The sequence below is a fragment of the Lithobates pipiens genome, unplaced genomic scaffold, assembly GCF_037356315.1.
Source record: "Lithobates pipiens isolate NorthernLeopardFrog02 unplaced genomic scaffold, aLitPip1_a1.2 Scaffold_1, whole genome shotgun sequence".
In the NCBI taxonomy this organism is placed as follows: Eukaryota; Metazoa; Chordata; class Amphibia; order Anura; family Ranidae; genus Lithobates; species Lithobates pipiens.
The window spans coordinates 109,065,692-109,081,348 of NW_027507685.1; the positions used below are offsets into that span (position 1 = coordinate 109,065,692).

At 45.4% G+C, this 15,657-nt stretch overlaps 1 protein-coding gene across 1 annotated transcript in view; it reads right to left on the reverse strand.

Moving 5' to 3' along the window:
• LOC143964037 (relaxin receptor 1-like) overlaps positions 1-15,657 on the reverse strand; it is a 213,937-nt gene that overhangs the window by 76,550 nt on the left and 121,730 nt on the right. The window contains exons 2-3 of the mRNA XM_077473781.1: positions 11,456-11,602; positions 1,362-1,457 (exon numbers count right to left, since the gene is read on the reverse strand). Coding sequence (XP_077329907.1) covers positions 1,362-1,457; positions 11,456-11,602 — 243 coding nt within the window. The remainder of the gene's footprint in view (positions 1-1,361; positions 1,458-11,455; positions 11,603-15,657) is intronic.

A 15,657-nucleotide genomic window follows, 5' to 3' on the forward strand; every position in this document is an offset into this window, starting at 1 on the left:
ACCCCCCCCAAAAGTGCCAAATGTGGCAGTGGAGGGGGAAGTTGAAAACATGTGGAGCATCTCCTCTTCGGTGGAGCTCCACTTTAATATGAAGTTGACCCCTCCCCTAATGGCCATTAATATGAAGTTGTCCCCTCTTTCCAATGACCATTAATATGAAGTTGACCCCCCATGGCCATTAAGATGGTGTTGCCCCCCCATCCCCACATGGCGGCACCCCAAGCTTGTTCGTCAATTGGCTTTGGGTGCACGGCATTGTAAGTATGGGAAACCGGCAAAGAAGCCATCAGGCTTCACAGCCAGTTTCCTACTGCGCATGCACCTGAATGGTCCCGCCGTCTTCTGAGACCTGTGTGTGTCCCACAAGGCAGCGGGGAGGAAGGAATAGGGGGCGGTAATGTCGTAAGATCGCTGATTGGCAATCTTACCCAGGAAGTAGGAGCAGGTACCTGTCAAAACCAGGTACCCACTCCCCCCCCCCCCCCCAAAACAAAAGTGGCAAAGTCCCCTCTTTCCAATGACCATTAATATGAAGTCAACCTCCTCCCCCATGGCCAGTAAGATGGTGTTGTCCCCTCCATGCCTGACATGGCCATTAATAAGGAGTAGCCCCCTCCCACCATAGCCATCAATATGAAGGTACCCCTCTTGCAACTATAACATCCACTACATTTCTGAGAAGGATTTCCCCACGATTTTGGAAGGTGTCTTTGAGAATTTGTGCCCATTTGTGAGGTCAGGTACTGATGGTGGATGAGAAGACTTTGCTCACATGTGTTGGGCACAAAAAAAAAAAAAAAAAAGTACAAATGTTTTAAGTAGAGTTGAGGTCAGGGTTCTGTGCAGGACAATTGAGTTCCTCCACACCAAACAGGTCAACCCATGACTTTATGGAGCTGGTCCAAACAGGTCAACTCATGTCTTTATGGAGCTGATCCAAACTGGTCAACCCATGTCTTTATGGAGCTGGTCCAAACCGGTCAACCTATGCCTTTATGGAGCTGATACAAACAGGTCAACTCATTTCTTTATGGAGCTGATCCAAACTGGTCAACCCATGTCTTTATGGAGCTGATCCAAACTGGTCAACCCATGTCTTTATGGAACTGGTCCAAACTGGTCAACCTGTGTCTTTATAGAGCTGATCCAAACAGGTCAACCCATGTCTTTATGGAGCTGATCCAAACTGGTCAACCTATGTCTTTATGTAACGGATCCAAAATGGTGAACTCACGTCTGTATGAAGCTGGTTCAAACTGGTGAACCCATGTCTTTATAGAGCTGATCCAAACAGGTCAACCCATTAGTCAGCAAAATACTGAATCGCTAATGCCTATTTATCAAGCAGAATTCTGACTTACCGCATTCATAGTCGTGTGCTTCTTCCTCCTGAATGGCCTGATTACTCCGCGAGCTCTGAATAGTATCAAAGAGTTTTGGCCAACCACTGTTATCCACTGGGGATGAGAATTCATTATTATTATTAAAACGGTCACATTGGAGTTGATTTACAAAAACTGCATAGTGCAAAACCTGGTGCAGCCCTGCAAACAAACCAATCAGCTTCCAGGTTTTATTGTCAAAGCCAAATTGAACAAGCTGAGGTTAAAAAGCCAATTGGCCATCATGCGGAGCTGCACCAGATATTTCACTCCCCAGTTTTAGTAAATCAACCCCATGGTGACCAGAACACATAAAACAAACACAGAGAGCTATACCCAATCACTAAAATCTCATAGATTGGATCTGCCCCCCCTCTCTCTCCTTCCCATGGAGGGTATTTACATTTTCAAACCCAATTAGTAAAATGTCATAGAAGATTTTAACATGTTAATGCCATATTAAAAGTCCCCCCCCCCCTCTAAATTCTAAATAATAATATTAATAATTAAAAATAACTACATAATAATTATTATTATTATATCCAGAGCTAATAATATTAATTATTTTGTCATTGATTTTATTAACAACAACAACACATCAATACATATTATTAGCCCTAAGAGCCGGTTCACACAGCGGGCGATGCGAGGCGACACGACTCGCCTCGCCTCGCTCTCGCAAGTCGCCCCCGTTCTGTACAATGGAACCGTTCTGAGAGGAGCGACTCGAGTCGCTCCGACTCAGAAAAAAGGTTCCTGTACTACTTTTGGGCGACCTCGGGGCGACTTGCATTGACTTCTATACAGAAGTCATCTGCAAGTTGCCGCTGAGGTCGCGGCAGGTCGCGGCGAGGCAAGTCGGAGTCGCCTCGCCTCGCCTGCAGTGTGAACCGGCCCTAAATATAAGAATCATAACAACAATAAAAAGAACAACAAAATGATGCATATTAGCCCTGAATAGTCATCTTCTTCTTCTTAATAACAACAACAACAACAACCATAATATGAATAACAATGATAATAAAAACAAAAACATAATGCATATTATTAGCCCTGAATATAATAACAGCAACAAAAAGAAAAATGATACATACAGTGCATCCGGAAAGTATTCAAAGCACATTATTTTCCTCAAAATTCTACAAACAATCCCCCATAATGACAACGCAAGAGAAGTTTGTTTAAAATCTTTGCAAATTTATTAAAAAGAAGAAAGGAAAAAATCCCATATACACAACTATCACAGGCTCCTCCCATGTACACACATATCACAGGCTCCTCCCATGTACACACGTATCACAGGCTCCTCCCATGTACACGCGTATCACAGGCTCCTCCCATGTACACACGTATCACAGGCTCCTCCCATGTACACACGTATCACAGGCTCCTCCCATGTACACACGTATCACAGGCTCCTCCCATGTACATAAGTATCACAGACTCCTCCCATAAGTGATACGTATGTACATGGGAGGAGCCTGTGATACTTATCTACATGGGAGGAGCCTGTGATACTTATCTACATGGGAGGAGCCTGTGAGATACTTGTCTACATGGTAGGAGCCGGAGATTTCAAAGAAACTTTTTTTCACATTGTCATTATGGGGGATTGTTTGTAGAGTTTTGAGGAAAAGAATGAATTACATCATTCTTTAAATAAGGCCGTAACATAACAAAAATGTGGAAAAGTGCTGTGAATACTTTCCGGGTTCACTGTGTTATTAGCCCTGAAAATAATAATAATAATAACAATCCTAATAACAAGAAAAAATATAACATATTAGCCCTGAATATAATAAAAATGAAAAATGAAACAACAAGTGAACGATACAAATTATTATAATAATATGAATCGTTCTATTGTTTAAAAAAAAAAAATATATATATTACAGTCGGGGCTAATAATATGTATCATTTTGTATAATAATAATAATAATGTTATTATTATATTCAGAGCTAATATGTATTTGTTATTATTATGATTGTTGTGGTCACTATAATAAACAAGAAAATAATACATATTAGCCCTGAATATAATAATAACATTATTATTCTACAAAATGATACATATTATTAGCCCTGAATATAATAACATTAATAATAATAATAATAATAATAATAATAATGTGAGTATAAAGATAGCATACATTAAACCACAACACATTCCATTTAATTGAGATAAGATAGGAGAGAAATGTACATTTTCAGAGGCAGAGATAGGTAGTAAGGAGAGGTCACGATCTGCAGTCCATTATACATTTCCTGATTGTATAAACAGAGATGTTGTGCATTGATGTTACTTCATTCCATTCCTCCACCTCCATGTCTCCTCTCTGTCTGCCCCCAGGTTTTCAAGTTTTGCTTATCTAAAAATTGAATATATGCCATTTTTTTCTAGCAGTCAACAGATCTTCCTCAATAGCCAATATATATATTTATTTTATTTGTATTTTTTTAAATAAAAAATTATGGTTTTCTTGTTTTTCATCTTTATTCCACATTAGTGCTGTTGCAGCATCTTTGCAACCACTTCATGGCATTTCTCAGGGTTGGGTTTGCTGACGGCAGGGCCGGGGTGTCCTGTCAAATACTGTCCCCTGTTGGATAGTGTCCGCTGTGTACTGCACATGCACAGTACACATGACAAGCAGATTCCGCTACCACTACCACTAGGCAAACTAAGCAGCCACCTAGGGCGCCCTGCTGCCTAGGGTGCGTGGCCACTGTGTTCCTACTCTCTTCTTTCTGCAGCAAGCAGCCAAGTCTCGGCATCAGCAGGCAGTCGCCGCTCTGTTCGCACATAGTGTCAGCAGTGAAGGAGGCACGTGTCTGTGTCCCGACTCCCGAATGAATGGTAGCAAACATTCATTGATGGGCGCTGGTGAGGCTGCATTTGATGGGCGCTGGTGAGGCTGCATTTGATGGGTGCTGGTGAGGCTGCGGTTGATGGGCGCTGGTGAGGCTGCGGTTGATGGGCGCTGGTGAGGCTGCGGTTGATGGGCGCTGGTGAGGCTGCGGTTGATGGGCGCTGGTGAGGCTGCATTTGATGGGCGCTGGTGAGGCTGCATTTGATGGGCGCTGGTGAGGTTGCATTTGATGGGCGCTGGTGAGGTTGCATTTGATGGGCGCTGGTGAGGCTGCATTTGATGGGCGCTGGTGAGGCTGCATTTGATGGGCGCTGGTGAGGCTGCATTTGATGGGCGCTGGTGAGGCTGCATTTGATGGGCGCTGGTGAGGCTGCATTGATGGGCGCTGGTGAGGTTGCATTTGATGGGCGCTGGTGAGGCTGCATTTGATGGGCACTTCCTTTAAAAAGGTGGGGTTTACATTGACAGGGAAAAGGGGGTGGGGTCATGGGTGGAGCCGGGGGGTGGCAATATGAGGTTTTGCCTAGGGTGTTAAAAATCCTTGCACCAGCCCTGCCTGATGATGACAACGGTGGACCACGTCTGTGTAACGTGGCTTGTAGTCCATTGAGTGTGACAACTCAGGAGCACAGTTGGGACACAGGGATAGAGTGTTGTCACCCAATAAGAGGACCAGCCCCCGAAAAAGAGACCTTCTTGGCCGGTGTTGCATTGGAGACAGCTCACCACTTCTACCAAGTCCTTTACTGCTATACTGTGAACAGCCTGTACTTCTGCTATTCAGATCTATTCACGAGTTCAAAAAAGTTTATTTACATTTTTTTTTTTACTGAAGCTCCAGATTTAAAAAGATGGAATATGAATTGTCACGCCCATGTTAAAGCTTCTGTGAGAGGTTCGTGGTTTGCTTTACACCTCCTTTAAATTCAGCCGGTACAGTTTATGGCTAATGCGCCCCCCCTCCCCCCGGAATGAATCAGTGTTGATCATTGCAGATGGCGTATTATCAAATCAAAACAATTTATCCATCTACATGAAATATCACCTTTATTGCGGCTCGTAAATCCTTGCAAGTGGTGCCGGGCTCATGGCTCATGTTATGTACTTGTTGTGTAATTTCCTTTCCAGCCCATTTAGGCCGAAACTATTTTAAGCATTTTTTTTTTGGTTGTCGACATCCCATAAAGCTGGTGTTTACATTACGGCCAAATGGAAAAAGTTCTGAAAGATACTGAAAAAAAATGATCATTTTGTGCTGCGAATGGGGTGTGCGGTCACCCCGCTGGAATGCTGAACATCTGAAAAGAGCATCTTATCAACTCTCCCTAAGTGAGCCAATGTTATCCAGGTGATTTAGGCACTGCTGACGGAGAGGAGATAAGGGGGGGGACTTTCGCTATTGATTTTTTTTTTTAATCATTTGGTTTGCACAGATAGCAGCCAAAAAATAACTAATTAAAAAAAATCAAATAAAATGGGGTTTTGCTGTAAAGATTACCCTGGTGTTACCTTTTTCTGCCACTAGATGTCCTCAGGTCTGATGACCAGAGTCATTCAACCCACTTTCTCTGAGTCCATGTAATCCCGACGAGGCCCCAACCTGTGACTGGACAGTGAAAGGAGAAGCAGCACAGTGATCAGCTCATCTTTCAGTCACTCTGCTCCATTCAGCATGCTTCTGAACGGGTTAGCTTCTTGTGCTGCTTCTTCCTCTCACCGATTTAGCCCTGCTGTATAGGAGACTGAAAAAAGCTGATACCAGGTCACATTCTAATGGCCACCATCATTCAACCCACAGTGAAAGGAGAAGCAGCACAGAGATCCGCTCATGTTTCAGTCACTCTGCTCCATTCAGCATGCTTCTGAACTGGTTGGCTTCTTGTGCCGATTCTTCCTCTCACGGCTTTAGCCCTGCTGTACAGGGGAATGCAAAAAAATTCACATTCTGATAACCACCGTCATTCAACCCACTTTCTCTGGGTCCATGTAATCCCAGATGAGGTCCAACCTGTGACTGGGCAGTGAAAGGAGAAGCAGCACAGTGATAAGCTCATCTTTCAGTCACTGCTTCTTCCTCTCACACTTCAGCCCTGCTGTACAGGGGACTGCAAAAAGCTGATACCCGGTCACATCCTAATGACCACCATCATTCAATCCACTTTCTCTGAGCCAATGTAATCCCGGACGAGGACCCAAACTGTGACTGGACAGTGAAAGGAAAAGCAGCATACCAAGTCAGCCCTGATGTATAGCGGACTGAAAAAGGCTGATACCAGGTCACATTCTAATGACCACCATCATTCTGATGACCACCATCATTCAACCCACTTTCTCTAGGTCCATGTAATCCCGGACGAGGCCCCAACCTGTGACTGGACGGTGAAAGGAAAAGCAGTATAGTGAACAGTTACTCTTTCAGTGACGCTGCTCCATTCAGCATGCTTCTGAACTAGTTGGCTTCTAGTGCTGCTTCTTCCTCTCACCACTTCAGCCCTGCTGTACAGGAGACTGAAAAAGGCTGATACCAGGTCACATTCTAATGGCCACCATAATTCTGATGACCACCATCATTCAACCCACTTTCTCTGGGTCTATGTAATCCCGGACGAGGCCCCAATTTGTGACTGGACAGTGAAGGGAGAAGCAGCACAGTGACCAGCTCATCTTTTAGCCACTCTGCTAAATTCAGCATGCTTCTGAACTGGTTGGCTTCTTGTGAGGCTTCTTCCTCTCACCATATCAGCCCTGCTGTACAGAGGACTGAAAAAGGACTGATACCAAGTCACATTCTGATGACCACCATCATTCTACCCACTTTCTCTAAGTCTATGTAATCCCGAACGAGGCTCCAACCTGTGACTGGACAGTGAAGGGAGAAGCAGCACAGTGATCAGCTCATCTTTCAGTCACTATGCTCCATTCGGCATGCTTCTGAACTGGTTGGCTTCTTGTGCGGCTTCTTCCTCTCACCACATCAGCCCTGCTGTACAGGGGACTGAAAAAGGCTGATACCAGGTCACATTCTAATGACCACCATCATTCAATTCACTTTCTCTGAGCCAATGTAATCCCGGACGAGGACCCAACCTGTGACTGGGCAGTGAAAGGAGAAGCAGCACAGTGATCAGCTCATCTTTCAGTCACTGCTTCTTCCTCTCACCACTTCAGCCCTGCTGTACAGGGGACTGCAAAAAGCGGATACCCAGTCACATCCTAATGACCACCATCATTCAATCCACTTTCTCTGAGCCAATGTAATCCCAGACGAGGCCTCAACCTGTGACTGGACGGTGAAAGGAAAAGCAGCATACCACGTCAGCCTTGCTGTACAGGGGACTGAAAAAGGCTGATACCAGGTCACATTCTAATGACCACCATCATTCTGATGACCACCATCATTCAACCCACTTTCTCTGAGTCCATGTAATCCCGGACGAGGCCCCAAGTTGTGACTGGACAGTGAAGGGAGAAGCAGCACAGTGATCAGCTCATCTTTCAGCCACTCTGCTCCAGTCAGCATGCTTCTGAACTGGTTGGCTTCTTGTGGTGTCTCTTCCTCTCACCACGTCAGCCCTGATGTACAGGGGACTGAAAAAAGGCTGATACCAGGTCACATTGTAATGACCACCATCATTCTGATGACCACCATCATTCAACCCACTTTCTGAGTCCATGTAATCCCAGATGAGGCCCCAACCTGTGACTGCACAGTGAAAGGAAAAGCATCACAGTGAACAGTTACTATTTCAGTCACTCTGCTCTATTCAGCATGCTTCTGAACTAGTTGGCTTCTTGTGCTGCTTCTTCCTCTCATCACTTCAGCCCTGCTGTATAGGGGACTGAAAAAAGGCCAGGTTACATCCTAATGACCACCATCATTCAATCCACTTTCTCCGAGCCAATGTAATCCCAAACGAGGCCCCAACCTGCTACTGGACAGTGAAAGGAAAAGCAGCACAGTGAACAGTTAATCTTTCAGCCACTCTGCTCCATTCAGCATGCGTCTAAACTATTTGGCTTCTTGTGCTGCTTCTTCCTCTCACCACTTCAGCCCTGCTGTACACGGGACTGAAAAAACGCTGATACCAAGTCACATTCAGGTACTTTAACTGCTTGTATTTAAAAAAAAAATATATCTAAAAAAAAATACCTTTAATTATGTAAAAACGAGCACACAACTATTTTCAGGATTAGAAAGTTACTGAACCCACACCACAAAACCTGTGGCTGTAGTGCTAGTCCCCCTGCTAGTCTTTTCTTGATTTTCCCCCACACTTGCTTTAGTCTCTGAAAAGCAATCTACTTTCTCGCAATCCGCAAGTCTCAATGGTTCCCCGAACAACATTAATCTCACAAAAAATGCAATATACTGCAAAAGTAATATTGTGGCGGCTGCATTAGTTTTCTTTGTTCAATTTTTTTTCCTTCTCTATTTTTACCGGGCGATCCTGACAATTCAATGTCCTAGGGCGACAATACTCCCTTACATCTATGGAGAAGAGCAGTGCCCTCACTCTAGGAGAGGACTACAGAACACTTTCCCACTCTTCATCCCCATAAAATAGGAGGGAGATTCGGTCACACATAACCCTCCCCCCATCACTGGTGGCGGCCTCCTGTTCTCCGGCTCTCAACGTGTCATCACAGCGGCTTCCATTTCCTCCCTCCTCCTCGGCAGCTAATAGCATTGGACTCTAATTCTGTGACTTATTGTAGAGTGAAGCTGCCTGTGGATGGTGCCAAGTCAGCAGGTGACCAATACTGTCTGGCAGACCGGGTCTATCGAGATAAGTCACGGTACTGTATGAAGCAGCATTGGAGACTGAAGAGTCTGGAGGTCCCCTTTATTTCATATATTTGGTTTAGCTCTGACAGTATACTGAGCCTCCCACAAAAACAATGTTTTGTTCCTTAGCACTGTAATCTGGGATTTCAATGCAATGCAGGATTCTCATTTTTTTTTTTTTTTTTTACAAAATGACTCCATGTGAACGCCTAGAGAATAAATCGATCTCAAGACCAGGCAATCAGTCATGTGAGACGGATGCATTTAAAGTGCATTGGAGCCGATAACTGCGCTGGTGTATTTCACATTCATGGAGTGCAAGGAGACCGAAAAATACAAAATGAGTGTGATTGGTAGAAAATAAAACAATCGCTTACATTATATGTCTGAGTCCATAGAAAACAGACAGGAGATCATACAAGCCAAGGAACACTTGGGGCATGCATTGGGGACTAATCCGAGGACTGAAGTGCGTGCATTGGGGACTGATCCGAGGACTGAAGTGCGTGCATTGGGGACTGACCCGAGGACTGAAGTGCGTGCTTTGGGGACTGATCCGAGGACTGAAGTGCGTGCATTGGGGACTGATCCGAGGATTGAAGTGCATGCATTGGGGACTGATCCGAGGACTGAAGTGCATGCATTGGGGACTGATCCGAGGACTGAAGTGCATGCATTGGGGACTGATCCGAGGACTGAAATGCATGCATTGGGGACTGATCCGAGGACTGAAGTGCATGCATTGGGGACTGATCCGAGGACTGAAGTGCATGCATTGGGGACTGATCCGAGGACTGAAATGCATGTATTTGGGACTGATCCGAGGACTGAAATGCATGCATTGGGGACTGATCCGAGGACTGAAATGCATGTATTTGGGACTGATCCGAGGACTGAAATGCATGCATTGGGGACTGATCCGAGGACTGAAGTGCATGCATTGGGGACTGATCCGAGGACTGAAGTGCATGCATTGGGGACTGATCCGAGGACTGAAATGCATGTATTTGGGACTGATCCAAGGACTGAAATGCATGCATTGGGGACTGATCCGAGGACTGAAGTGCATGCATTGGGGACTGATCCGAGGACTGAAGTGCATGCATTGGGGACTGATCCGAGGACTGAAGTGCATGCATTGGGGACTGATCCGAGGACTGAAATGCATGTATTTGGGACTGATCCGAGGACTGAAATGCATGCATTGGGGACTGATCCGAGGACTGAAGTGCATGCATTGGGGACTGATCCGAGGACTGAAGTGCATGCATTGGGGACTGATCCGAGGACTGAAATGCATGTATTTGGGACTGATCCGAGAACTAAAGTGCATGTATTGGGGACTGATCTGAGGACTGAAGTACATGCATTGGTGACTGATCTGTGGACTGAAGTGCATTCATTGGGGACTGATTTGAGGACTGAAATGCATGTATAGGGACCAAACTGAGTATACCTGATACTAAACTATTAGTATCAGGGTATTATTTGCAAAATAATGGAAAAACATCCTCCGAATTTAAAGCGGTTCTTCACCCTAAAGGGGAAGTTCCGCTAATCTGATCCCTCCCCCCCTCCGGTGCCACAATCGGCACCTTTCAGGGGGGAGGGGGGTGCAGTTACCTGGATAATCCAGGTATCTTATCTGCACCCACTTCCGGGCAGACCGCCGCAGACCCCCGCAGACGCACCACCCCCCCCCCACCCCCGTTGTGTTCTGGGAAACACACAGTTCCCAGGACATAGCGGGGGACCAGAAGAGACGCGCATGCGCAGTAGGGAACCGGGCAGTAAAGCCGCAATGCTTCACTTCCCGATTCCCTGACAGAGGATGGTGGCGGGGGCAGCAGCGAGACGAGCGATCGCTCGTCATCTGCCGCCGACATCGCTGGACCCTGGGACAGGTAAGTGTGATTTTATTAAAAGTCAGCAGGCTGCAATATTAGTAGCTGCTGGCTTTTAATATATTTTTTTTTAGGTGCAGAACCACTTTAACTCATCCAAAGTAAATCTATGTTGATTCCAACTTCTGCGTCTTCTTGAATAGTTGAGCTGCCTGTGGATTCTGTCAGGTCAGCAAGTGGCCATACTGTCCACACAGATGAGGATCAGGGGGTATGTCATTACATATGAAAACAAAACACAACTGCTGATATCCAAACTAATAATAACACAGTAACCAAAGAAATTTCTAAAGACGGTCTTCATGTACGGTGTAAACGTTCCACCTAATGACCACCTCTGTGTTTTATCCAGTACTGAGTTGTAGGACAACTCCTTAAAGACTTTATGATGTAGTCTACAGGACCTCAATATTAATTTATGAATATAGAAGGTTCTAAAGACCGTACCCATGGTCTACCAATCCATACAACTTTAAAATTGAGATAGTTGAACTAAAACATTTCTAGACCTACCGCAATTGTCCTCATCGGCACCATTGGCGCAATCCTTGTGTCCGTTGCAGTGCAGAAGTTGAGGCAAACACACTGAGAGATTGCCACATGGGAACTGACCCAGGGGACAAATACCACTGTCCAGGTTTGAAGGAATCATTAGAGAATCTGTAAAACAACAAGAATAGTAGATGAAGATTAGAGTATTTAAAGTATCCACAGATCCAGAGTAATGTGTCATTCACAAGTATAAAAATGTCTAATGAGGTTTTACCGGGATCATTGCAGGTGGCACCAAAGAGGCCCATACGAAAATTGCACAAGAAGGGTCTGGAAAGCAGTACTTTTCATTTTTAAAAGAGATCCTCTGGTGCAGACATTCTCAAGCAGGGTTCAATGGTACCCAAGGTTTCCCCAGAGGTTGCTAGGGGTTCCTTGGCTGCTTGACCCCTCATCTGATGGTGGCTGCATAGTTCCAGAGACCAACACCACCACCACCTTCAGAGCCTGCAGCATGAAACCAACCATCTTTATTAGCTGTCTGCAAGGGTGGCATTCTGATCACCACTGTAAAGGAAGCATGCTTCCCACTGACCCCAAGGGGATTCATTTTAGCAGGGTTTCCCTGAGATCTGAGAGTTATTTCAAGAGCTCCTAGTGATATAACGATATATTATATCTATATCTATCTATATCTATCTATCTATCTATCTATCTATCTATCTATCTATCTCTATATATATATATATATATATATATATATATATTGTGACCTCTTTCCTCCTGCTGGTGAGCCCCCTAGTGATATAAAGATCTATACAGAGGAATAAGGACCTCCGTCCTCCTGTTGAAGACCCCTCTAGTGATTTGAAGATCTGTATAGAGGAATCAGGACCTCCTTCCACCTGTTGGTGATCCCTCTAGTGATAAAATGAAGATCTACTGTATATAGAGGAATCAGGACCTCCATTCTCCTGCTGGTGACCCCTCTAGTGATTTAAAGATCTATATAGAGGAGCCAGGACCTCCTTCCTCTGGCTGGTGATCCCTCTAGTGATATAAAGATCTATATAGAGGAATTAAGACCTCTTTCCTCTTGCTGGTGACCCCTCTAGTAAAATGAAGATCTACTGTATATAGGAGGAGTCAGGACCTCCTTCCTCCTGCTGGTGATCCCTCTAGCGATAAAAAGATCTATATAGAGGAATCAGGACCTCCTTCCTCCTGCTAATGACCCCTCTAGTAAAATGAAGATCTACTGTATATAGAGGAGTCAGGACCTTCTTCCTCCTGCTGGTGATCCCTCTAGTTATTTGAATATCTATATAGAGGAATCAGGACCTCCTTCCTCCTGTTGGAGACCCCCCTAGTGATATAAAGATTTATATAGATGAATTGGGCCTCCTTCCTCCTGCTGTTGATCCCTCTAGTAAAATGAAGATCTATATAGAGGAATCAGGACCTCCTTCCTCCTATTGGAGACCCCTCAAGTGATATAAAGATCTATATAGAGGAATCAGGACCTCCTTCATCCTGTTGGTGATCCCTCTAATGATAAAATGAAGATCTACTATATATAGAGGAGTCAGGACCTCCATTCTCCTGCTAGTGACCCTTCTAGTGATATAAAGATCTATATAGAGGAATTGGGACCTCTTTCCTCCTGCTGGTGATCCCTCTAGTGATATAAAGATCTACATGTATGAAGAGGTATCAGGAATTCCTTCCTCCTGCTGGTGACCCCTCTAGTGATATAAAGATCTATATAGAGGATTCAGGACCTCCTTCCTCCTGCTGGTGATCCCTCTGCTGATATAAAGATCTATATAGAGAAATCAGGATCTCCTGCTGGTGATCCCTCTACTGATATAAAGACCTATATGGGGAAGAAGGACCTCTCTTCTTTTTCTGATGATCTGTCTAGTGATAACAAAAGATCTATATAAAGCAGTCATTCTCAACCAGGGTTCTATGGAACCCTAGGGTACCCCCAGAGGTTGCTAAGGGTTCCTTGAGCTGTGGCTTATTGGCCTTTATAATTCTCAGATAAATGCCACTTGGCAGAGCCAGCTGCATGACCAGGGCCGCTGATAAGGCAGTACAGCCAGCCCTCCAGTAGGGGGCCCGAGCCTCATCAGTCCAAAAGGGGGCCCGGACAACTGCAGGAGAGGAGAGCTGGCTGTTCTGCCTTGTGACTCCTGTGCTTTATCCCTATGTTCTACTTACTTGCCTACAGTGCCTTTGTTTAGCAAGCTGTCCCATGCTGGCTTTATTCTCGGGCTGCATCCTGATTTTAGTGCAGCAGGGACAGCTGCACACTGTCTCTCTGCTTCTGCCTTGAAATCATTACACTGCCCGTGTTCTGTGGGTCCTTAAACTCCCCCTCCTCTCCCCCTGTGATTAGCAGCGTCATCTTGCAAAGAAGAAAGATTGAAGGTAAGAAGTTCTCTGCCTGATGAGTCCTGAGCTCTGCTCTCCTGACCTCTACTCCGTGCTCTGTGAATTGTGGCTGTAGGGTTTTAATGTTGTAGTGCTTCTAATGGAAAGGGGTGACTGAGGAAGGGGGGGGGGGTGAAGCTGCAGAAAGTTCAGAATTCCAGCTGACAAATATCTCCACCAGCCACAATGCACCAGCTATTTCTATATGCCACTCCTGAGGCCCCATTCACACTTAGCATAGCGAGAACACATGTTCCTGCATTTATTTTGACTTTTTTTTGTTTTGTTTTTTAGATTGTTTATACATAGGGCAGCCCATTCACTTGAATGGGCACCCTATATTTGACAAACGCACCATAAAAGTTCTAGAACATTTTCAGGCATGCAGCTTTGCAAGTTTGTCACATGACAAAATGCAAGCTGTTTTTGGGGTGCCATTAACAATTAACGGCACCACAAGCACTATGCGAGATTGCAGTGCATTTCTAAAATGCATGCAAAGCATGCGTTTCCCTTACCCTTTGTCACACGGTCAGGAAATACAAAGTGGAAATGCAGCCTAAGAACTCTTTCACATGGTTGGCTGAGCCGTGGATTTATCACCACCCCTAGCTGCACATCCAAATCCTAACAATACCGTCAGACAGGGCTGTACACATTATGTAGTTGCAATGTTTTACTACACAGCTGCGGCATTTTAACACAGGCTGCAGAGTTTGACAGGCAGCACCACCTATCAAACTTCCCATTGAATTCAATGGGGCCACTTTGCAACTGCAAGCCAAACACTTGGCTCACAGTTGCAGCCAAGAGTTGCTCACAGTTGCAGCCAGTCTCACAAAGAAAAATTACCATTCAGCAATTTAAAAAAATTATAAAAAAATACAGATGTCAGGAGGCAGTAGTAGCAAGGGTATAATTTCTGCCATGGCTGCAAAACGGCATTGCTACCATCGCATTTTAGCAAAAATGTTATTTGATAATTTTTTTTTGGGGGGGGGGGGGGGGGCCCTGTCAGGTAGGCTGTATGGGGCCCTGTAATTTCTAACAGCAGCCCTGTGCATGACACGTATGATCATCTTAGCTGGCTGTAAGGGTGGCATGCTAGATCATCAGTGTAATGAGGGCTTTCTTTCCACTACCCACTAAGGTAAATGGCATTTTTCCCACTGAACCCCCCCCCCCAAATGAGTTGGTTTTAGCAGGAGTCTACGGAGTCCTGAAAATTATTTCAAGGGTTCTTTCGGGTAAAAAAAATAATTTTCATTCTTCTCTGCCTTTTGGCCAAGATCTAGTGTAGTATCGTTTCTGATCAGTTTCCAAAGGAGGCGCTGTTCCACCCCTATAGAGAGGGTTTGGTCAGCACTCTCCAATGGCGTAATTAGCACCTGGAAGGACGGTTTCGGTAGGGGTCATGTCGTGCCGCCCGACAGTAAACTGGGTGCCGATGCATGATCGAGTCTGAGCCGTCCGGAAGGGTGCTCCTGGTGAGGATGGGTGCTGCTATTGGTTTGACCTGAGGGTCGAGTACCTGGCCTTCTGGCCTGGATTAGGGTAGTTCTAGCCCTGGACAGTCTTTTGGGAATGGAACAGTAGCTCCTCCTTGATAGGTGGGTAGGAGCGGTCAGTACTTCCTGAATGTAATTACGTAGGAGTGATGGGAGCGACGGCGTAGCCTGATGGCAAAGGGCTCTCACCAAGCTTCCTGATCTTCATCCTTCCTGCCTGGGGTGGGGGCTGCTGTGGTCCGGACCGTGGGTCAGGGCGATCTTGAAAGCCTTTGG